This window comes from Pseudoliparis swirei, chromosome 13 (assembly GCF_029220125.1).
Source record: "Pseudoliparis swirei isolate HS2019 ecotype Mariana Trench chromosome 13, NWPU_hadal_v1, whole genome shotgun sequence".
Lineage (NCBI taxonomy): Eukaryota > Metazoa > Chordata > Actinopteri > Perciformes > Liparidae > Pseudoliparis > Pseudoliparis swirei.
In genome coordinates this window covers 17,651,420-17,673,918 of record NC_079400.1, presented here as the reverse complement: position 1 = coordinate 17,673,918, position 22,499 = coordinate 17,651,420, and the positions used below count along the sequence as shown (strand labels likewise).

The following is a 22,499-nucleotide window of genomic DNA, read 5'->3' as shown; positions in this document are numbered from 1 at the left end:
GGCTCGGGGGAGAACACGGGGCTCGGGGAGAACACGGGGCTCGGGGAGAACACGGGGCTCGGGGGAGAACACGGGAGAACACGGGCTCGGGAGAACACGGGCTCGGGGAGAACACGGGCTCGGGGGAGAACACGGGGCTGGGGAGAACACGGGGCTCGGGGAGAACACGGGCTCGGGAGAACACGGGCTCGGGAGAACACGGGCTCGGGAGAACACGGGCTCGGGAGAACACGGGCTCGGGAGAACACGGGCTCGGGAGAACACGGGCTCGGGAGAACACGGGCTCGGGAGAACACGGGCTCGGGAGAACACGGGCTCGGGAGAACACGGGCTCGGGAGAACACGGGCTCGGGAGAACACGGGGCTCGGGGAGAACACGGGGCTCGGGGAGAACACGGGGCTCGGGGAGAACACGGGGCTCGGGGGAGAACACGGGGCTCGGGGGAGAACACGGGGCTCGGGGAGAACACGGGGCTCGGGGGAGAACACGGGGCTCGGGGGAGAACACGGGGCTCGGGGAGAACACGGGCTCGGGAGAACACGGGCTCGGGGAGAACACGGGCTCGAGAACACTCTTTCCAAAATGTCTGCCTTCGCACATCTTCTTCTCCCATGGTTGAGTTTGGCTCAGACGCGTGTGAAGCAGGTCCAGCGGTGGAGCGTTTCCACCCTCAGAACGCCAACTGAGACAGACCTGAGAGGAAGCAGAGCACCACCCGTTCTTAAAGGACTCATGTTAAAGGACCACGAGGTAAATGCAATGGCGTGGCGCCGCAGCGGGCGCAGATGTTTCCATGGAACCGGAGCGTGTGCGTTACCCAGATTGAGTCGGTCCTTGGTGGCCCAGCAGATGCTGTAGTGCTGAAGCAGCTGTTGCAGCAGCTCGCGCTCATCCAGGAACTCCAGACTCTCAATTCTGGAACAAATTAAAAATAAAAAGTAGTTCATCATCGGTTCAGGATTTTGTGAGCTTCAAAATCAGCCAACAATCATGGACACGAGGTTGAGATATCCTGGCTTTGTGTTCATTTGGTGTAAAAAAATAAAATAATCTAAAGAAATCTGGATGCCACACGTCCCACAATGCAACGCGGTGATACATTTTGTTGGGACCCGCGGCCACTTCTTTCAAACTCCACACCCCCACCCAGTAAATAATGCAGGTTTTCTGTTTATAAATAAATAAATAATGTGTCCCCTAAAGCCAAAGCTGAGAAAACATCTGCCGACTCAGCAATCACATCTAATAGAGGAGCACATTCGGCTCCCTGTGTAGATATTAAGGGATTCTAAACGGGGGAAAACTCTATAGAAACAGTTACTAGATTACAGTTCTGCTAATTATGCCCCCGAAACCCTTTACACGGGACCCAGCAAATACTGTAGCTTTTAGACTTTAACTGGGTTTAATAAAGCTGGCTGGTTGCCTGCATTACCTCGCCATGTCCTCTTGGGGCAGCATACTGTAGACTGTGATCATGTCCAGCGCGTCAGCATGTGGCCAGCCCGCCTTCAGGAACCGCTCCTTCTGCAACACATTCAAAAAAACACATTGCAGCCGGTTTAAAACGTTGAGGCGTCACTGGCCTCACAAAGCCACTCGACTCACACTAATTCTCTAAAAAATAAATAAACTTTTTCCTGGTTGTGAAAACATTGGGGTTCGGGTGCTGTGGGCTACCTGAGAGTCCAGAGACTGACAGGCCTCCACTCCCGCCAGGGTGCACTGGCGCCGCTGCAGGTTCTCGATCATCACCTGGCCGAACCGATCGCTCATGTTCACCTGCACACACGGACCACGGTAAATTAGAGTGCTGATACTGTAAAAAAAAATTTATATATATATATATATATTATAATAAATAAAATTTAAAATACATATATATATATGTAAATGTAAAAAATATATATATTAAAAAATATATATATATAAAAAAAGAAAATATGTATATATAAATATATATACACATAAAAAAATAATATATATATATATATAAAAATGCATTGGTAGTCCATTAGTCCAAATGGAAATATATATATTTCCATGACTTTAAACCAAATTTCCATAACCAAACTTTTTTTTCTCTCTCGGTGCATACATGAAAAAGTGATATTTCGTATTTAAACTAACAATGAGAAATCCAAAGCATAAAGTATAACCTTAGATGACACAAATGAATGAGACAATAGTTTAGATTAAAATAATAAACACTTCTATGTCTTTTCAGTTAAGGTGCGTTCACTTGCACCGCGAAAAATATGTTTACCTGTTCGTAGTTGACGAACATGGCGGTGTGGAAGGTTTCCGCAGCCCAGTGAACGATGTTGGAGGACTGGGAGGGCGTCATGTAGACCAGCACACACTCGCACAGGAGCAACGTCGGTAATCTGGGAGCGACAACGGGAGAACACTTCACCACAACGACATAACGGGGGAGCGCTCAAAGGGGAACTCTGTTATCTGGATTCAGATATGCATCTAAGTAAAACACGGTTTAAATTCAACCAATCAGCCTTCAAAGCAAGAAGTTATCCCCTCCCTTATCCTTCGTGTCATCTTCAAAACTACGGTTAACGGAATACGCTTGTAAACGTACAACAACCTGCAGCGTCGCTGAAAGAGAAACACGTCTTCACGTACTCTGGATTAAGCTGGAACTTCTTCAGTTTTTCATCCAAACTAGAGATGTCTCGGAGGTCCGCCCCGATGATGCAATAGCGGTCCGAGTCGAGGCTGTGGGCGTCTGTGCAGACAAAAAACAACAAAAACAATAAAATGCTTGGAAGGAGTTGGAAAACATACTAAACCACATACGCTAGATGTGTTATGTAATGAATGTGACTTTTGCTCACTACCTAGCAGGAGGGAATCTGTGGAGTGGGTTTCGATGAGGGGTTTGGACAGGGGCGGTTTTGTCCTGGTCAAAGAAAATTCTTTATATTAGTTATTGCACTTACTGCAGAATAGAATATGTTTAATATTCTCAAACACACAATTATAAAGAGCTTAGTATTAATACTGGTAGTTATTATTTACATACACACATAGTATAAACACGCAAAATGCAATACCAAAGCCATCCTGTACTTCTTAATGTACTTCCTGGAATACAAATGAGATTTTCCACATTGCATAATACATAACCATGATAACTAGATCTATAAAAAAGGGAAGCTTGTGGCTGATTGGTTCATACATGGCACACGGTATGCGGGATACACATAAACTACAATATTACTACTTATGATGAATGGGATCATTGCATGGTTGTCTTACTTGATATTGTGTATTTTCCTGGCCACAACTGTTGGAAAGTCAACCTCAAAGAACTTCCGTGGCAAGAGGTTTTTATCCTACAAACACACACACACACACACACAAAAAGGAGATTACTTTGATGATTAAGTGTACGTGATGCCACAAAGTCATATCAAACGGTACCAAAAGCCACGTCAGCGCGGTGGGTCACAATGCGGTAATGTTGTAAACCTTAAGTCGCCAAAACGTGGTGTCCAGTCCAGCCCCCAGGTTGATTACTTGACAGTCACCCTCTGCTTTCCTTATGAAGGCATCAAGGAGATGGTCAACTCCTTGAACACGGGCATAGTAACCTTTCAAAATGGGATGAAATAAAGCGATTAAAACACACTAGGATATACTTCACATCCAAAAAAGACATCCCTAAGGAATCACAAATCAAGTCTTTGAAAATATGTCAACTGTTAGCGGGATAATTTACAGTTTATGAATGTTATCATTCCCCTTTGAGTAAAGCCAAGAGGCTGCATCTCTTACCTCTGTTGATTTCAGGTGCCTTCCGCTCCCCCACAGACCTCACGAAATATTGAATATAGGGGTCCCTCCAGTAGCCTTTACTGGTAGCAAACCTAGATTTTGAGTTATGAATGAGATGAGATATACATAATTATTCTGAGTATTTATATATATTTTAAACCAATATGATAAAGCCGAAAAGACAAGCTATTTGTTATTTTTCTGGGACAGTAATCAATGCATTGATTATGGTCTGCATTGAAGAGGACCAAGCGAGTCGAGACAACAAGCAAAGCACAGGTTAAATGAAAAAACTGTATTCTCTTCAGGACCACGATGTTCCTCTGTGCCAGTCATCATTGGGTCACAATCACTTTGCATGCAGCGCTCCCTGCCCGTTACCTTTTGCAAGTGGTCGCGTCGTCACAGGTCGCCCTCACCGCTTCGTCGGCGGTGTCCGTGTCCATGAAGGGTCGCCGAGCTGCCATTGGTGATCCGTGTCGTCACGTTTTGTTGTCCACATTAAACCTGTCTGCATAACCTCGTCCACCTGCTCTCCTCTGGCGAGCTACAACAGCTACAACAAGCTAGCGGGCTTGCTCAATGTTGCCAGTTGAGCTTATTTAACTTATTTAACAACACGGGGAAGAAGAACGATGAAGCTGTGAGCTAAACTGAACACAAAAAACGAATAAGATTGAAATGAGCGGTGTTTTTTTACGTTGAGGTGATATTTTTCTGGCTAATAACAACAACTCGCCGCCGGAAACGCAGGAAACACTTTCGACAAGATGATATACACTTCCGGGTTCGCATTAGTTTCAGAATAAAAGCATCATCTGCGCCGTGAGGTTTTTATTGTGCAATAAATAACAAGTTAAACCCACGACTACACGGTCCCAGCATCACATATTGTATAATATTAAAATGGTGTGTATCTAAATGATGAGTGCTCTTTATTGTGTTTTGCATTGTCTTCTTTTTTATAAACAAGGATTATAAACAATGTCATTACACCTACCAATAATGCAGGTTTTCCACAGTGAATGCAATTAATTGTGTCTATTTAGTCTTTTCTAAATATGTGTATATTTATTTTTCTGTGTATATATACTGTATACAATACTATCATTAATAATATTATGTACATATATAATACAGTATGATGATAATACAGCCACTTATTCTTGAATTCTCAAAAATTCAAATAGAAAAACTCTGTTGACATAGCAGTGTAGACCACTGTATTACCATGCTAGCCAATGATATATAGTATGTAATCTGTATTTATCTTTTGATTTTGATGACTCTAAATTTGGCCTGAAAATATTATAGCCTGGAGCTTTTCAATTTGCGTTTTTCAAAATAAAATATACATACATTTCGATTTCATCTGTAATGCATTATGTCTATTTAGTCTTTTCTATAATACTAGTAGTTATTATTTACATATTTATATATACTCTATATGATATTATCATAAATAGTATAATATATACAACAGTATTATTTATATATATATATATACTGTATATAATATAGTATAAACACACACAAAAACAATATTGTTATAAATGTTAAACTGCGTAAATGAACATATAAATATAACAAATTTCCAGAAATGTTCCAAAACCTTTGGGATTAAATTTTTCGAAAGAATTTTTGTAAATAACCATTTTTAAATGCCATGACTTTTCCATCTTTACCATGACCGTACGAACCCCAACCTTACTTCTATAACTGTTTTTTATTAACAAATTAAAACTGCTGGTGGAGCGGGGTTTTCCCACGTCAGTGTCCAGGGGGGAGGTGGTGCTCTCCGGCAGATGCTGCGGTACTTCCTGTCTGCGTGCTGGGTTGTGACAAGAGGTGGTAGAGCCGCCGTCGTTCACTCCGCTCTGTGGAGAGAAAGCGGCCGACGGGATTATCCAGCTCGGTGAACGTTAGCTCGTCGGCTAACGGCTTCAGGGGGAAAAGAGACTGAGGTCTAGCCATGCGAAGCCCCCACCAGAGCCAGTGAAAGTTGCCCCCCCTCCGGGGCTGTTCTGCGGGACGGTTTTAATGCACTTGGAGAAAAAAAGGAAGGTTCTCGAATCATGCCGTCGCTCCAACGGGAACTTTTCTCTAGAATTTTCCAGTTGGGGAAATGCTAGCTTGTTCAGCTAGCGAAGCTACGAACTATTTTTTTAAATTGGCTTTTAAGCTCAATGGCTCCTTCTTCTTCTTATTCCTCCTCCTGTCACGGCGACAGCTCGGAGCGTTAACCCGGTGTTGGAGAAGGCCCATGTGAACTTCATGACAAAACCCCCCGAAAAGCACCGGCTTTTTGAACGCGTAACGTCGGCGGGACGAGACCGGCGGAGGGACGCGACCATGAAGAAGCAGTTCAATCGGATGAAACAGCTCGCCAATCAAACAGTTGGCAGGCAAGTATTGGGGAGAGTTCACTTTTTTTTCGCGACACACTTTCTTTTGGCCCTTCTCACCTGCCGTCCCAAAAGACGGTCGTTGATTTTAATGTAACGTTTAATTAACACGACTCGTCCCTAACGTTCTGGTTAGTTGGGATGTTTAAAAAAAATAAAAGAGAGCGAGGAAAACAAATTACATCAGTGAATCTAATTGTGGACAGACTTTCTTGAATGAATGAATAAGCAACTTTTTAATGGGTGACAACCAGCCTCAAAGCCTTGGTGTGGGGATTAGCTGTTGACTCGCTGCTTTCTGAACTGAGCCGTCCATCCACGCAGAGTTACAGCTATCTGCGTGGGAAATAAACACCAGGAGCCCAATGATGACTCTCCCTCTCTCTCCCTCCCTCCTCCTCGCTTTTTGGCCCAGTCACCTTTTTTATTATCAGGTTTTACTCTCCTTAGGAATCAATAGACAGGCGCCTGTGACTTTAGGCATTTTTATGAATGTAAATGGTTGATTTGAAGGTTTGCTGTGTGAGACGTGCAAACATGACGGCACGCTGCCAAATGCTAGTCTTCCAAAAACAGTTACAAATATAATCGGGATGACACCTGATGTAGGTTTTCACAGCGGATATCACCTGAAAACAGACACCAAAGTGTGGCTATATATTACTGGTACGCCCTGACCTTCACTCCCCAGTCCATCTCTGGTCATGTGGTGCAGGACTAATATGATAAAGTGGCAGTGTGAGCCTCCTCCCTTTGTGAAACACGAGACGCTCAGCCTCAACCGGACATCAACGTTAAAACGTATAAAATAGATTATATTGTATAAGTGATGGATAAGTGTCTGTCTGCCTCCACTCAGAGCCCCCCCCCCCCCCCCCCATTCCCGTCCGAACTTGTAACGCAACGCAGTGTCTCGGTTATTAACTGAATGAATCCACCCTGAAGAAGAGCGTACCGATGAGACGGCATCCTGCAGCGTCGGGCACGATGCTGCTGTGTGATGACACACAGTGTCTCTGTTATACATCTAAAGTCGTGCGGTCTTCAGCCTGGGCTTGTGTAAACAGTATTTGGCACCTCAGGCAGGTGCACCCCGAGTCGTGGAAAGTACCAGATAAAGCTACAGACAGGCCGAAAACAATGTGTCATCTTTAAGTGGACATCGATTGTTATAGTTTCCACATTTAAAAGCGTCAAATTAATTTCCCTGGAACTTCAGTTGCCTTTTTTTTTAAAGGTAACATTTTTTTGTGGCTATTCCTGCATTTCGTATCATCACCGAAGGAAACGCATGATAGATGACATGCCGCTGCTAGAAAAACACAAACTACCAGAGGGAGAGGAGAAAAAGAAAAGAGGCAGGAAATTATAGCTCTTTATTTGTTTTAAACAAAACGAGTTGGCTAATTGGCCTCCATCAGAGCGGCAAACATTTTTTTAAAACACTTTTATGCTACTTTGGGGCGCAGCTGGAAAACTCATAGTTTTCCTCACTGCTGTGTACCGGCAGTAAATTACAACTGGAGAGGGTGTAATGCAGATAACAGACATTTGGATGTGTGTGTGCGTGTGTGTGCATGCAGTGGTTGGCTGCTCTTTTGTATACACAAGTAGAGGGTCAAGCCCTCGTGCGCTCGTATACATGCCCTTCAGAATGAGTGACCTGTTGGTGCATCTGCAAAAAAAAGGACCCCCCCGCCCCCTTGGGTTCCTGTGATTGTGCAAAGTCAGTACACTGTGTCCAGCAAGCCGCCGCTCCTGAGGAAGTCTCTCCTTCTTCTTCTTCTTGCAAACAGGAAACTGCCTCCCAGAGACACGCTGGTGTTTTCTAGAGAGAGCATTCTGGGGAGATTGATGTGGAGACTGGAGAGAGAGAGGGAGGGAGGGAGAGAGTGAGAGTGAAACTGAGGTGCAGGGGGAACGCAGCATGGGACTCATGCCAGGGAACACAACAAGGATTTTTAATGTCTTGGAGGCATATTTTTAGTTTGCTGTTGTTTAAACTCTGTGGCCCCACACATGCGCGCTTGCTGCAGGTAAGCGTGGTCCGGTCTTAGCTAATGTGTACATGGGGCACCGTGGGGCGTCGTGGGGCTCTCACCACTGTCCACGTAAAGATCAACAAACCCATTAGGAGGTCAATATTCTCCCCCGTTCACATGGCGTTCACCACAGAGGACGATGATACGGTTACAGTATAGAGGAGGAGGCGGCCTATTCAATCTGTTGGCCCTGAGCCATAACGCAGGTAAACCAACAAAACGTTCACCTGAGCCGTGGGAAGTTGTCCCCGAAGCTCGGTTCAGAGTTTCATCTCGACTCGAGTGATTTCCGCCTCAGCAGCTGGAATAAGTCGCCCAGCCGGTCGGTTGGAAAAAAAACCCTCAGGGTGACATCGTGTCACATAGGACGCCTCGCGGATTTTTCATAGCAGAATTAAGGAACGCCGCTAACACCAGCAGAAATAATGACATCAAGCAGTAATTTATTAAAGTGATTAAAAAAAATCCGCTTTCTGGTGGAGAATTGGGTGAGATATACAACGCCCACCACACGGTACACCAAAGGTACAGTGGTGGTTGTACTTGTACACTAAATGTACACGTTGGTTATTGTATGATTTGCTGAATCATTTGAGTCATCTATTCATCAAAAATATGAAATATTTGCTGATGCAAGCTTTTCAAATGTTGGTGTTTTTCTGCGTTGTGTTTCTCCCGTGATGTGAACTCGATCTCTCTCAGGCTCTGAACAACGAGCCGCTCTTCGCGGCGCGTTGTGGACGTGACTCTGTGCCAAGAAGCAAACGTCCTGCTTTGTCATGATGGATGCCTTGAAGCGTGGGAGTTGCTTTTATCTTGACACCAGAACAAAACACATGTGATTAAGGCCCTTAAGTGTTTAACCCTTTGTTTTGCTCTTTCTCGCACATAATCGTCCACATTTCCGAGGTTGTACGCGCTGAGTCAGCTCCTTTTTCTTTTTTTAAATCTGGGCCCAGGATCCATTTCCATCAACCCTCCCTGCTCCTCTCAGCCCGCCGATTGTGCGGAGCGGCCGCTAACAGCCGCTCCATTGTGCTCGCGGCCGCAGTATTCGCTTACTCCCCTGGCGCTCTAACAGTAGATCGCCATGGTTACCGTTCCGATGCCGCGGCTGTGCAGCGAGAGGCTCTCTCGTGTCGTCGAGGAGTCGCATGCGGCGCCCGCTGACACGCGGCCGCGGTCAGCAGACGTCGGCAAAACAATTGTTCCGTTTGTTGTCGCTCGTCCTCGCGGCCTCTTTCTTTCCGGGTTGGTCCTCTCAAGTGTTGCTTTTTGATTACGCTATAAGTGTCTTCACAAGGCGGCTGATCCTTCAATTATTATTATCGGTTTTAAAGGCAATAATTGCAAATGGCACGGAAACGCTCGACAGGTTTTCCTGCTCTCATCGACTCGAGTCGGCGGGGCGCAATTAATGGTGAACTTCTCGTTGTCGCCTCGTTCTCTCAGGTGGAGTCCGAGTTGCATTTTAAACGTGTCGTCTGCCAAAATCACCCCAGAGTCGCGCCTCGGTAACCCCGGTTACGGGGGGAGCTGAGCTCTTTATGCACGTGTGCATGCCGGATGATGATTTTGCACAAGTGGTGTAAGTATTCATGGCGGATGAGTCCGCCTGGTGAATCCGCTGGTTTCAAAGACCAGAGGCCTTTTGACAGGAACGCATAAAGAGCTCTGCAGCATGTAGACGACACCAGAACATGGATGCCATATTGTGGCTTTTACAGTCTGTGTGTGTGTTTTCTTCTTCTATAGGTCTCTGTGTGTTATTAGGCACTCATTCACTCACTAGCTATGGCTCAAATCTTTCCATTCATCCCCAGCTCTTAGATTAATCTGGTTTGGCTCTTCTCCCCCCCCACAGCATCTCTATATCTGCATTTCTTTCCTTCGCATCACCAAACTCATCATCCCTTCTCTTGTCAGTCTCTTGCTGCCTCTTCCCTGCCTGCGTGTTGTAATTGAAAGCAGCTGTGACGGGGTTACTATAGTTCAGGGAGCAGTTTTTTTGGAGGCGGGCCCAGGCTGCGAGAAGAGCTGCAGTCACCCAAAATGTAGGCACACTTCATACACGTCACTTCAGTCAGAAAGGCTGAACTTGCACTCGGGTGGTAGCGATAAAAATAAGAAAACGGTCTTCATTCTGCGTCACAGTGACTCGAGAAAGTTTGTGCTCGATGGAAATTAATCAGAATTATCTTGTGGAACACGTCCTCCCAGGTTAATTATTCTGGTAAAATCATTGATTTGCTATATGATTTTTAAAAAGCCTTGAGATATGAGCCAATGCAGACGGATATATTTTAAGACCGTTGTGTTGAGATGAAGTCTCTGCATTGATGTCGCACAAAATAATGTATGTTTCTGCCATCGACTTATATTCCTTAAATTATGTCAACTCCAGTTTTTATGCGTGGCCTCATGTCATCCTGGACGTAGCCATGAGTTGTAGCATCCATAACGTAAAAGTTGCATTGGTGCACCAATGATCTGATAAACAGGCGGATATCACATGTTGTTGGCCTTTCTTATATGCACGATGTTAAAGTATTTATCTGCAATCTAGCATTAACTGTTATTTTTTTTGCTAAATTGAGTTATTCTCGCCTTTGCCAGTCAATAAGCTTGACCCGCTTGACTGCAGTGCAGAAGTCACGAGCCGCTGTGTGAACGTGTTGATAAGCAGTGTGAGCTTAGCCTGTGTTTCCCAACCTTCTCCCTTTTTAAGTGAATAATCTTTCTGACCTCTTCAGGTCCAACTATATTAGTTTGCTATTAATAGGCTCAGGCAGAGCCGCACGGCACCCTGAGCCGGTGTGATTGAGCCCAAGTCTTTTGAGTTTTTTCACGTGTATTATCGGATATAATTTGACTGGGCCGGTTGGGCCGCGGCAACAAATTAAAGAGACCCAACCCTTTCTTGGGTGTCCACTTCAATACTGGAACCGTGCGTGGAAACCAGTCTTTAAAGGGAGTGGTGGTGTAATTTTCCCGGCGACGTACTAGATGTACGAGTACTCATCTGCTCCGTACTGTCTGTACTAACCCCGTGTGCTCTCTGTTGTCTTTTCTCACCCACAGAGCGGAGAAAACAGAAGTCCTGAGCGATGACCTCCTCCAGGTAAATCATTAATCTGGCTGCATCGGTTCAGCTACTGTCCGTGGAGCAGATCCAAAATACCTCCTCTGGTGTTTCTCTGCCTGTTGAATGAACTCATTACCTTTGCATTGAAAATGCCGGAAGGTTATGTTTTGATCGCCATTTATTTATTTATTTGTATGCGTGTTATTCGCAAAACTCAAAAAGTATTGAACCGAATCGCATGAAATTTGGTGGGATGATTGTTTATTATCCGGGGACCAGTTGATGAGATTTTGAGATCGATCGGGTCAAAGGTCAAGGTCAAAGGTCATGAACAGGTCAAAATCTTTCGCAGAACTCAAAAAGTATTGAACCGAATCGCATGAAATTTGGTGGAATGATTGTTTATTATCCGGGGAGCAGTTGATTAGATTTTGGGATCGATCGGGTCAATGGTCAAGGTCAAAGGTCATGAACAGGTCAAATCTTCTTGAATCACATGGAATTTGGTGGGATGATTGGTTATTATCCGGGGACCATTTGATTAGATTTTGGGATCAATCGGGTCAAAGGTCAAGGTCAAGGTCATGGAAAGGTCAACATCTTTTTTTTTTACCATAGCACGATACATTTTTGTCCAATTGGCATGCAACTAATGCCAAAATGTTCATAATTCAATGCCCAATCTTGTGATATGCGCTCTACCGAGTGCCCGTTCTAGTTTGAACTGTTTTCATGCTCCGACGTTGACTTATCGTGTGATATTGCACATGTGTCCGGTATTAGATGCAAAAACTCCCGCCAAAGCAGAGGGCGACGCTCGGACTACATTCATCGTGCAGGAAAGCGTTTGATTGGAAGCTCGATGAGCAGCCGGGCGACGCGGCCGAGAGTTTGCGCGTTCCCATGCGAGCCAAGCGGCAGCAGCTGATTGTTATTCGAGCCTCGTCAGCGGGCGCGGCGCACTGTTGACATTGAGCCACGTAAGCGCCGCGATTGCTGATGCGTGGCTGACTCCGACACTTCTGTAGTAACAACAAGGCCGCGCGGAGATCAGCCCCGCCGTGGCTTTATACATCCGTCACGGCCGCGGCAACAAAACATTGTCCGCTCGGCAAAGACATCCCAGGGATGAGGGCCGTCTTTGTGTTTCTCAAGAGGGACGTCGGAGATGTCGAATCAAACCTTTACGACATTAATCCCCGAGATCAGCCGAGGCCGACCATGCCCGACATGCTTTTGTTGTTGTTATTCTTCTCCGAGTTTATGGCGCATGAACACACACGACCCACGAGACGTTTTAATGCCTTCTTTTGTCTCGCGGGTTTAATGAATATGGGAAACGGTGACGGCTCCAACATCAGAGCCGAGGCGTCGAGTCGGCTCGACTGTGTAACGCAAGTGGGACGAGCGACCGGCTGAGGAGGGACTGAATATTATGACTGACGATCACCGTTCTGCTTCTGTCTGGAAGTCCGTGAGACTCTTTGCGGTCCCCTTCACAAGGATGGAGCATCGGGAATCGCTTCACCCCTTAATTCTCAGGATGATCCAGTGTTTAGTTTTTAGTTTAAATGCCTCCAGCCTTCTACTTCTCATACCCTCCACACAACAACAACAAATTTGCCACTGCGTGATTCCACGCTTCATGCGTCACGCTGTGTTATTTGTGTTCACTCTGTGCTCGTCCCAGACGCCTTAACATCCTCTGTCAGGAACCGATAAACAAAACGGAGCCCGTCTCCTCCCCGTCCGTCCAGCTCGGCGTTGGGATTCCCTGCTCGGTGACGCGTCACGGGATCGACCAAGCGTCGACCTCGTCGCATCGCGGGAGGAAGGAAAAAACACCTCGCTGCCCGCCGGGTGGACTTCTTGACCACTCTGTCCGCATATTTCATTTTTTGGACTGTCGAACCCCATTTGTGTTACAATGAGAGGAAGAAGAATCCTTCCAGTCCCATAAACCCAAACATGTTCCATTACTCCCACACAGGAAGCGCACGGGGAGGGGAATCCCTCTGCTGGGTCTGTACCTGGTACTGAGTCTTAAGAAATGTTCCCACGCCTCCAGCTTTATTAAAGCATGCGCTTGGTGAGTTTTTTTTATACTTGACCCAGCTGTTCTGGGAATGCCGGGGCCACCGTGGGTCGGGAATGACGTAAGAGCGCGAACGATATCGGGCCGAGGCATTCCTGAGATCCCACTGCGGTCTGTTTTTGGAGCACAATTGTCTGGCGTTGGGTTTGATCCTCCGAGTTCATTCGTCTTCCTCCCGTTTCTGCTCACGCTTTCCCTCGAGACCTCAGCGTTCCATTTATATTTGGCTCATTGTTTAGCCCAACTCGTTTAGTACATGTTTGTCCCTTTTTTGAGACACTAGTGCAGCAGCCCCTAACCTTTATGTCCCTAACCTTTATTGTGGGCGGCAAATATGATGTTGTAAATTGATACGTGTGCATAAAAACATGTTTAAAGTGCATAAAAATACAACCTTGACATGTGTCAAGATGCTCAGACGCACAGACAGTTGTATCTGTTCATTTTTCAAAATATAACATATTTCCGACCTCGATAATCAATATTTTTTTAAATTATTAATTCTTTCTTTGCAGCCCGCTACCAACGCACCCATGTGGTTGGGAACCGTTGTAGACGGCTCCTCCTTTCTCACGGCCATTTTGCCTTTTAGTCTTAAAGAAAAAGAAGAAGCAATCCACCTGAAGACGCACCTGTTCATGCACCCTGCTTTCGACGTTCTCACAAGCGCTGCCGACGGTACCGGTTCTTTGCGTCGTCGGACTCGAGCACTAACGTGCGACCGTCACTTCTATTCCCGCGGTCGTGACCAGCCAGCCTCATGGCGGCACCGACTGTCCCGGTCGGACACCTGGCGGGACGCGGACAGTGAACAGTCGCCCCGCGGAGCTTCAGTCGGCCTCTGTCCTTCAGCCTGAATGGCTGCGACTCCCATCAATGGCGGTATTATATCTGGTCGGGGCTCAGCGCACACAGGGTGGATCTGTGCGGTCCGGCTAGCGGACAGGAGACCGCCTGTCCACAAAAGGACTTTTTAAGCCCAGTGTGCCGTTGCCATAGAGACACATCCAATGAGTCATGTGTCCACAAAGATAACATTCCAGCATTGTTCTGCACGGACAGGCCTTATCAATCATGCACGCACTTTGACCCCCGACGACTACAAATCAAATGTCTGCAACGAACTGGACCTCATCAGCCATCAACACTGTGTGATGATGCTTTACACTCTGTGTGTGTGTGTGTTCACGTAATCTGCAGCTCATGAATTGTCGCATCTGGCTGTGTATCGATGACACACGCGTGTAGAAGACGTCCGCTAACTGTCCGTACCTGCGCCTCTTGTCTCCGCCACAGATTGAGCGGCGCATGGAGCTGGTGCGCGTCGTGTCGCACAACATGCACAAGCGGATGGTGTCGTGTCTCCAGGGACACATCGGGGCGGACGCAGAGAAGAGACATGTGAGACATCGAGCTGGGTCCAATGAAACACGTGGCACCCTTTAAGAAAATATTAACCAGAGCATTTTCACTGTCCCAGGATGTGTAATTACCTTATTTATATATTCATATATATATTTATATGTACACGACCGTTCAAAAGTTTGGGGTCACCCAGACAATTTTGTGTTTTCCATGAAAATTCACACTTTTATTTATCAAATTATTTGCAAAATTGAATAGAAAATATAGTCAAGACATTGACAAGGTTAGAAATAATGATTTTTATTGTAAATATTATTGTTGTTCTCCAAACTTGTGGCTCAAAGGAAGGCCAGTTGTATAGCTTCTCTCACCAGTATAACTGTTTTCAGCTGCGCTCGCATTAAAAAGGGTTTTCAAGGGTTTTCTACCCCTCCGTTAGTCTTCGAAGGCGATAACACAATGTACCATTAGAACACTGGAGATGGGCCTCTATACACCTCTGTAGAGACTTTGTTAAACACCAGAGAATAGTCATTTACCACATTAACTATGTAGAGAGAGGATTTATGATTAATTTAATGTTATCTTCATTGATGAAAACTGTTTTGAAAAATAAGGACATTTTGTATATATATATATATATATGTACACTACCGTTCAAAAGTTTGGGGTCATCCAGACAATTTCGTGTCTTCCATGAAAACTCACTTTTATTTATCAAATGAATTGAAAATTGAATATAAAATATAGTCAAGACATTGACAAGGTTAGAAATAATGATTAATCTTTGAAGTATTAATTTTGTTCTTCAAACTTCAAGCTCAAAGGAAGGCCAGTTGTATAGCTTATATCACCAGCATAACTGTTTTCAGCTGTGCTAACATAATTGCACAAGGGTTTTCTAATCAGATATTAGTCTTCTAAGGCGATTAGCAAACACAATGTACCATTAGAACACTGGAGTGATAGTTGATGGAAATGGGCCTCTATACACCTATGGAGATATTTCATTAGAAACCAGACATTTCACCTAGAATAGTCATTTACCACATTAACAATGTATAGTGTGTATTTTTGATTGTTATCTTTATTGAAAAACAGTGTTTTTCTTTGAAAAATAAAGACATTTCTAAGTGACCCCAAACTTTTGAACGCTAGTGTATATATATATATATTTTGCCTCCTGCACATTTGTTGAGATGTTTTCATCAAGTGTCCGTAGCGAGTTCCAGTCCATGATTCATCGTTTGTGTTTTCAACCCTACCCCCCAGTCCGTACCGCGCCTCTATACAGGAAACGGTCAGGTAAAAACTCAGACTACTTCTCCACCTCCTCTGGTTCTCGGCACCACTCGCTCCGTTTCCCCTGCCGACGTCTGTCCTCTTCACTCGCTATGCATGACACTTTTTGCCTTCTGGGATTCTCAAAACACACAACAGGATGTTGCCCACTCATAAATGTTTTGCACAGATGTAAACTCCAGTGTTGTCGTCTGATTGATGTCTCACTTCCCTAGTTGGCGTCTAGTATCCCCCTTTTTTTTAATTCAACACTTGTAACTTCCTCCCGGGCTCAGAACGCTCTCTTCCTCTTCCTGACTGCATTCACGCTCCATGGAAAGTCCTTGATGCATTTTCCATTTGGCTTCAACGTCAAATACTGAAGCTGCTGTCTAGAAACGGGTTCCTCGTTGTGCATGTAACCTAGAGTAGTGTTTTTAAGGCTAATCATGGTCCGCATCTGTTCCTCCTCTCCTCAGAAAAAGCTCCCTCTGACCGCACTGTCCCAGGCGATGGTGGAAGGCGGGAACCAGTTGGGAGAAGACTCCTTGATAGGGTGAGTTTAACCCTTGTGTTGCCTTCAGGTCATTTTGACCCGATTCAATATTTAACCCTCCTGTCGCCTTCGGGTCAATTTGACCCGATTCAATGTTTAATGTCGGTGTTCTTTCGGGAGTCAACAAACAAACATAAAGTACCTCACACTTAAACTTGGAAAACAATATTAATTCTAATAATTTTCTGGAGATTTTAATAGCTGGGGTCATATTGACCTCAAGGGTAAAATATGTTAGTAAATATAAAGGTAAGTAAGTAAGTAAAAGTTTATTTATATAGCGCCCTTCGCAGTACGAATACACAGAGTGCTTTACAATAAAAACAGTAAAAACAGTACAACATCATCAATATCATCATGTTAAGCATAGCAGCAAGGTGCAGAAGCCAGTGCTACATTACAAATTGCGGGTGCATTACCTCCAGTACACAAGACTTTTGAGCAGTCACAAACGCAGTAGAAGAAACCAACAAACAGTAAATTAAACATAGAGAGCAGAAAACCGATAACACACAGAAACCTAACCCAGAAATGCCTGTTTGTAGAGATGTGTTTTTAGCTGATTTCTGAAGCTATTTTCGGACTGAGCTGCTCTCAACACCTGCGGAAGTGTGTTCCACAGGCGTGGGGCCACTGCAGCAAAGGACCGATCGCCTTTTGTTTTTAATCGTGTGCGCGGCACTGCCAGGAGCCCCTGGTCAGCTGACCGTAAGGACCGGCTGGGGGTGTGCTGTATGATGAGGTCATGTATATAACTGAGGGCGCGGCCGTGTATGGCCTTAAAGGTAAAGAGAAGTACTTTGTACTGGATCCTGTACTGGATTGGTAACCAGTGTAGGGCAGCCAGTATAGGGGTGATGTGACACGATTTCTTTGACCTGGTGAGTAATCTGGCAGCTGCATTTTGAACCAGTTGGAGGCGGTTTATGGATGCCTGGTTTAGACAGGTGAACAGTGAGTTGCAATAATCCAGTCTGGAGGATACAAAGGCATGTATAGCCATTTCCATCTCAGAGTGGGCGATGATGGAACGCAATTTCGCGATGTTTCGCAGGTGGAAAAAGCAATTGCGACTCAGAGTCATGACGTGTTTAGCCAGCAGCATTGCCTGGTCAAAATGAATACCGAGGTTTTTAATGGTTGGGTGGACATTATTTTTGAGAGGGCCCAGATGTTCTAGAACCCTAGCTGTGGTGCCATCGGAGGCGATGACCAACACCTCGGTCTTGGTTGCATTTAACTGCAGGAGGTTGTTAGCCATCCAACCCCCAATGGCGGCTAAACACTCCATCAGGATGCTGAGGGACTGCATATGCTCCGGTTTAAAAGAGCAAAGCAGCTGGATGTCGTCAGCATAAAGGTGGTATGTGATGCCAGAGAATGTTCTGATCAGCTGACCCAATGGGATCAGGTATAGGGCAAAGAGTAACGGGGCCAGCACCGAGCCTTGTGGTACCCCGCAGTGCAGAGGGGCGGAGTCGGATTTATATGGACCAGCTGACACTGAGAAATGTCTCTCACTGAGGTAAGAGGCAAACCATTTTAGTGCTAGACCTGACACCCCAACCCAGTTCTTTAGCCTATCTAGGAGAATACTATGGTCGACTGTGTCAAAAGCTGCACTCAGGTCTAGCAGGACCAGAACAGAACTTTTGCCACAGTCGGAGGCCATCATGATGTCATTAGATACTCCAAGAAGGGCAGACTCGGTGGAGTGTTTCTTACGGAAACCGGATTGAAACTTGTCACTAATGTTGTGTGTGGCCAGGTAGAGGTTAAGTTGGTTAGCTACAACTTTCTCCAGTACCTTTGAAATAAAAGGTAGCTTAGATATGGGCCTGTAGTTTAGGGGAGAGGAGGGGTCCAGGTTGGGCTTTTTGAGGAGAGGTTGGACAGCCGCCTGCTTAAAATAAGAAGGCACCACACCCGTGACCAGAGACATGTTTATAATTTTGACCAGACTGGGGGCAACAGAAGAGATAGCTTCTTTTAGCAGGGAGGTGGGCAGGATGTCTAGGGGACTAGAGGAGGTCTTCATGGTTTTTACTACCTCCAACACCTCCTCCAGCTCAACAGGTGAGAAGTTGCTCATTGATGGTACGGAAACTGGACTGGGGACCGGGGGGCAGAGGGAGGGGGTGATGTTGGCTCTAACATCTGCAATCTTGTTTACAAAAAACAACAGGAAGGTGTTACATTCCTTGTCTGAAGACACAGGAATCGATGGAAGAGGGCGAGCCACGATTTTGCTGATGGTGTTAAATAACACTTTGGGGTTGTGTTTGCTGGAGATAATGAGGTTTTTAAAGTAAGCAGCCCTAGTAGTTTCCACCAGAGTGTTAAAATCAGCTGTGAGATCTTTATAGAAGAGTCGATGGACTTCTAGGTTAGCAGCTCTCCACCGTCTCTCAGCTCTGCGCCGTTGTAGCCTGAGCGCATAGATTTCCTCATTCATCCAGGGAGATGGATTAGTTGGACGGACAGAGCGAGTGACAAGGGGAGCTACACTATCCAGAATGGCTGCGCAGTGGGCGTTAAACAAGCTCACTGCGCAGTCCACGTCATCAGACTGCGCCATCAAAACATTGCTGGGGAAACTAGTTCTGAAATTCACTACAGCTTTGTTATTTATAATGCGAGATATTTTCACACGTTTTTCTGGCACAAAATCATTGTCGAAAGATAAACTGAACATTACGGACATGTGGTCAGATAACAGCATATCTTCAATGCATACATTGTGAATATTTAGGTAACAGGAGGGTTAAACATTGAATCGGGTCAAATTGACCCGAAGGCAACACAAGGGTTAAATACGACTGAATGGCAAAACAAAGAGAAACCGTTGAGAGAGAAACACACAGAAGAGTTTAGGACAGGGTTCGTACGCTCATGGGAAACCTGGAAAAGTCATGGAATAAAAAAAAGAGGTTATTTTCAGGCCTGCAAAAGTCTCACGTTTTGGAAAAGTCATGGAAATGTTGTTATATTTATATGTTCATTTACGCAGTTTGATTAGAAGAGTAAACATGTATATACATATTTATTGTTTTAATCAAACTATTGTCTCTCGTTCATTTGTGTCATTTAAGGTTTATTGTCGTGTATACACGGAGGTTTCACAAAGTGTTTGGTCATGTTTTAAAGTCCTGGACATCTATTGGTCCACATGTGTATGAGCATGTTAGAAGGTGAGTACGTTTCCCAAACCGACACGGCGGCTGAGTGTAATGAGGGAGGTAAAGTACGTCAGCTGGTCCGTCAGCCGGGACTTCTTCTTGTATTTAAGGGGTTTATTCCTGAATGAGCCGATTCTGGACCGCAGCAGATCTTCATCTTCTGTCTGAATGTTTCTTGTGAGGAAGACGTGTGATTATTACACTGGGTGTGATAAACGTTCACCTAATAGTGGTGGCAGGATAATTGGGCATAAAAATAACTAGGCGGTGACTAACACTCTCTGTTTCTCTCTCTCTCTCTCTGTCTGTCTGTTTGTCTCTCTCTCTCTCTGTGTCTGTTTGTCTCTCTCTCTCTCTGTCTGTTTCTCTCTCTCTCTCTGTCTGTTTGTCTCTCTGTCTGTCTGTATGTCTCTCTCTCTCTGTCTCTCTCTCCCTCTGTGTGTGTGTGTGTGTGTGCAGGAAGATGATGGAGGTGTGCGGCGAGGCGGAGAATCGCCTGGCGTCGGAATTGATGCAACACGAGCTGCAGATGGAGAAGGACGTTCTGGATCCTCTCAGCCAGCTCGCGGAGGTGAGGCCTCACAGCGGGGGGCAGTGTGTTCATGGTTTGTTGCCTGAACTAAAAATAATGAAGGTTAATCCAGATGAAACGAGGACGTCCGTCATCATGAGTAACTGTTGTCTCTCAGGCATGAGTATCTTTGGACCCGTAAACCAGCACTTGGGGTTTTGCTTGTCTTTTAGTAAATATCTGCCATTGAAGTCTAAATGATAATTGAAATCGGAGTAAAAGCCCCAACAGTCAGAATCAAGTTTTATTCACCATTATTAGGCTAATCAGGAGAGTCTGATATCTGTCGCTCTAACTCATCCGACTTGTTGTGCACGTGATGTTTTGCAGTTGGACATCCCCAACATCCTGAAGCAGAGGAAGCAGCTGGCCAAACTGGTGTTGGACTACGATTCTGCCCGAGCGAGGTGAACCCGTCCACCGCTGCCAGTCACCGCTGGACTCTGATGTTGTTGTTGTTGTTGTGTCTGATGCATCCGGACCACGCGTCTCACTTCACATTCTCCGATGTCCCCCTTGTCCCCCCGTTACTCAAGATGGTTGCAGGCGACCAAGTCGATAATCTCAGGAACAAACACTCAAGCGCTGACGGCCAAGGCGGACCTCCTCAAGGAGGAAATGGACGAGGCCATGAACAAAGTGGAGCTCTGCAAGGTACCGAGAGGCTCGCCACTGTCATGGCGGCCGTACGAGAGGGACGAGAACCGGGTCTCTAGATGTGTGAACTGGGAAATGAATGACAGCGGGCAACCACTGGACTCCCGAGACCCTCGTGGCCCTCTGACCCACACACACACACACACACACACACACACACACTCACACTCACACACACTCACACACTGAAAATGCCCCGTCAGCTCAGCATCTATTGAGCTGAACCCCTGCTGAGTTAGTGTGCTGGTTGCGGCGTCTTCTCTCCCGGAAGCGCAGAGCGTGTGCTTCCCCTCCCCCGGTCTCGTTGGGGATTTATGACGCTAAGCTGACCGCTGCCCTCGACCCCGTCGGCCGTTGTTCTTATTGTGGACGCTCATTGTGACGGCGTTAAAAATAAGGTCTGTCATCTTTTAGCGCTTCACGTAAAAAAAAAAAATCCTTTTCTTTTCTCACCCAGGATCAACTCGCTGCAGACATGTACAGCTTCTTCTCCAAAGAAGGGGACTACGCCTGCTACTTCGTCACGGTGAGCGCAGCAGCAGCGTCGCAGCTCGCGGCTGCTGAGGGAACGTTTGAGCCTCGGCCGCCTCACCCTGATCTACTTTGTGCTTTCCGTTGCTGCAGCTCTTAGAAGCTCAAGCTGATTACCACAGAAGGTCTCTCACTGTCCTGGAGAGCGTCCTGCCGACCATCCAGGCCCAGCAAGGTAACTTTTATTATGCATACACACAACCTGTGAACACAACAACACACACACTAGAGAGGGCTCTGTGCCGCTCGGCATCTGGAACCTCTAAACACATTCCCTTGAGGATGAATCCACCTTTTTCCTGAGCGACTACTCGTGCTTGTGTCCCTGTGTGGTTTGGTATCCCCGTCCCCGTGCGGTTTGGTATCCCCCCCTTTTAAACCTTTTCCTGAGAAGTGTGAGAAGCTCGCTCAAGGTGAGCCGACCAGTGGAAACTCTTTCCCTCTCACACACAAGCAGCTACTGTGCTGCTCGGTTACGTCACTCTGGGCTGTTTTTGTCCACAAGGTAATTGTTAAAGATCACAACTGAGGCCCCGGATTTGAAAGAATAGACCTTTTGTTTTCTCCGCTCTCCAAAAATTATCACTTTTTCCATTTTTACAAACGTGTCATTTTGTTGGTGCGTGTGCAGCCGTGACGACGGTCTTATACAAGGGATGCTGATTATGTTTGTGTTAAAAACATGTGGTCCAAACCAGAAGAGCCTGGTCCCCCAGCATGTGGCGATGACACACACACACACACTACCACCACTTCTCACACCCACCTGAGATTTGCAAGCTCTCCTCTCCTCTGCCTCCCTCTTCACTCACACACACACACACACACACACACACAGAGGGTCGAACTGTCTGCCATCCAGACCGGCAACAAGTCCTGGGCCAGCGCTGATTTTAAGAAATGTGTTTTTTAACCGTCTGTCGGCCATGACTGTAG

The 22,499-nt window shown here is 46.0% G+C and overlaps 2 protein-coding genes across 5 annotated transcripts in view; one reads left to right on the top strand and one right to left on the bottom strand.

Moving 5' to 3' along the window:
- Positions 1 to 578: 578 nt before the first annotated feature.
- Positions 579 to 4,573, bottom strand: lcmt1 (leucine carboxyl methyltransferase 1). The gene is made up of 11 exons (XM_056429752.1): positions 4,178 to 4,573; positions 3,797 to 3,888; positions 3,491 to 3,612; positions 3,278 to 3,354; positions 2,857 to 2,918; positions 2,642 to 2,744; positions 2,268 to 2,388; positions 1,682 to 1,783; positions 1,437 to 1,528; positions 819 to 916; positions 579 to 694 (listed from the first exon to the last, which is right to left on the bottom strand). The coding sequence occupies exons 1-11, from the start codon at positions 4,261 to 4,263 to the stop codon at positions 672 to 674; spliced, it is 978 nt and encodes a 325-aa protein (XP_056285727.1). The 5' UTR covers positions 4,264 to 4,573; the 3' UTR covers positions 579 to 671.
- Positions 4,574 to 5,641: 1,068 nt separating this feature from the next.
- arhgap17a (Rho GTPase activating protein 17a) overlaps positions 5,642 to 22,499 on the top strand; it is a 28,272-nt gene continuing 11,414 nt past the window's right edge. Inside the window, exons 1-10 of one of the 4 annotated variants that reach the window (XM_056429733.1) lie at positions 5,642 to 6,201; positions 11,325 to 11,364; positions 14,720 to 14,824; positions 16,061 to 16,093; positions 16,549 to 16,625; positions 20,264 to 20,375; positions 20,706 to 20,782; positions 20,912 to 21,029; positions 21,490 to 21,558; positions 21,657 to 21,738. In XM_056429733.1, coding sequence (XP_056285708.1) covers positions 6,071 to 6,201; positions 11,325 to 11,364; positions 14,720 to 14,824; positions 16,061 to 16,093; positions 16,549 to 16,625; positions 20,264 to 20,375; positions 20,706 to 20,782; positions 20,912 to 21,029; positions 21,490 to 21,558; positions 21,657 to 21,738 — 844 coding nt within the window. In that variant the 5' untranslated portion in view covers positions 5,642 to 6,070. Of the gene's footprint in view, positions 6,202 to 8,205; positions 8,238 to 8,546; positions 8,732 to 11,324; positions 11,365 to 14,719; positions 14,825 to 16,060; positions 16,094 to 16,548; positions 16,626 to 20,263; positions 20,376 to 20,705; positions 20,783 to 20,911; positions 21,030 to 21,489; positions 21,559 to 21,656; positions 21,739 to 22,499 lie in introns of those variants that run through there. The other 3 variants (XM_056429735.1, XM_056429736.1, XM_056429734.1) reach the window with 3 other exon arrangements.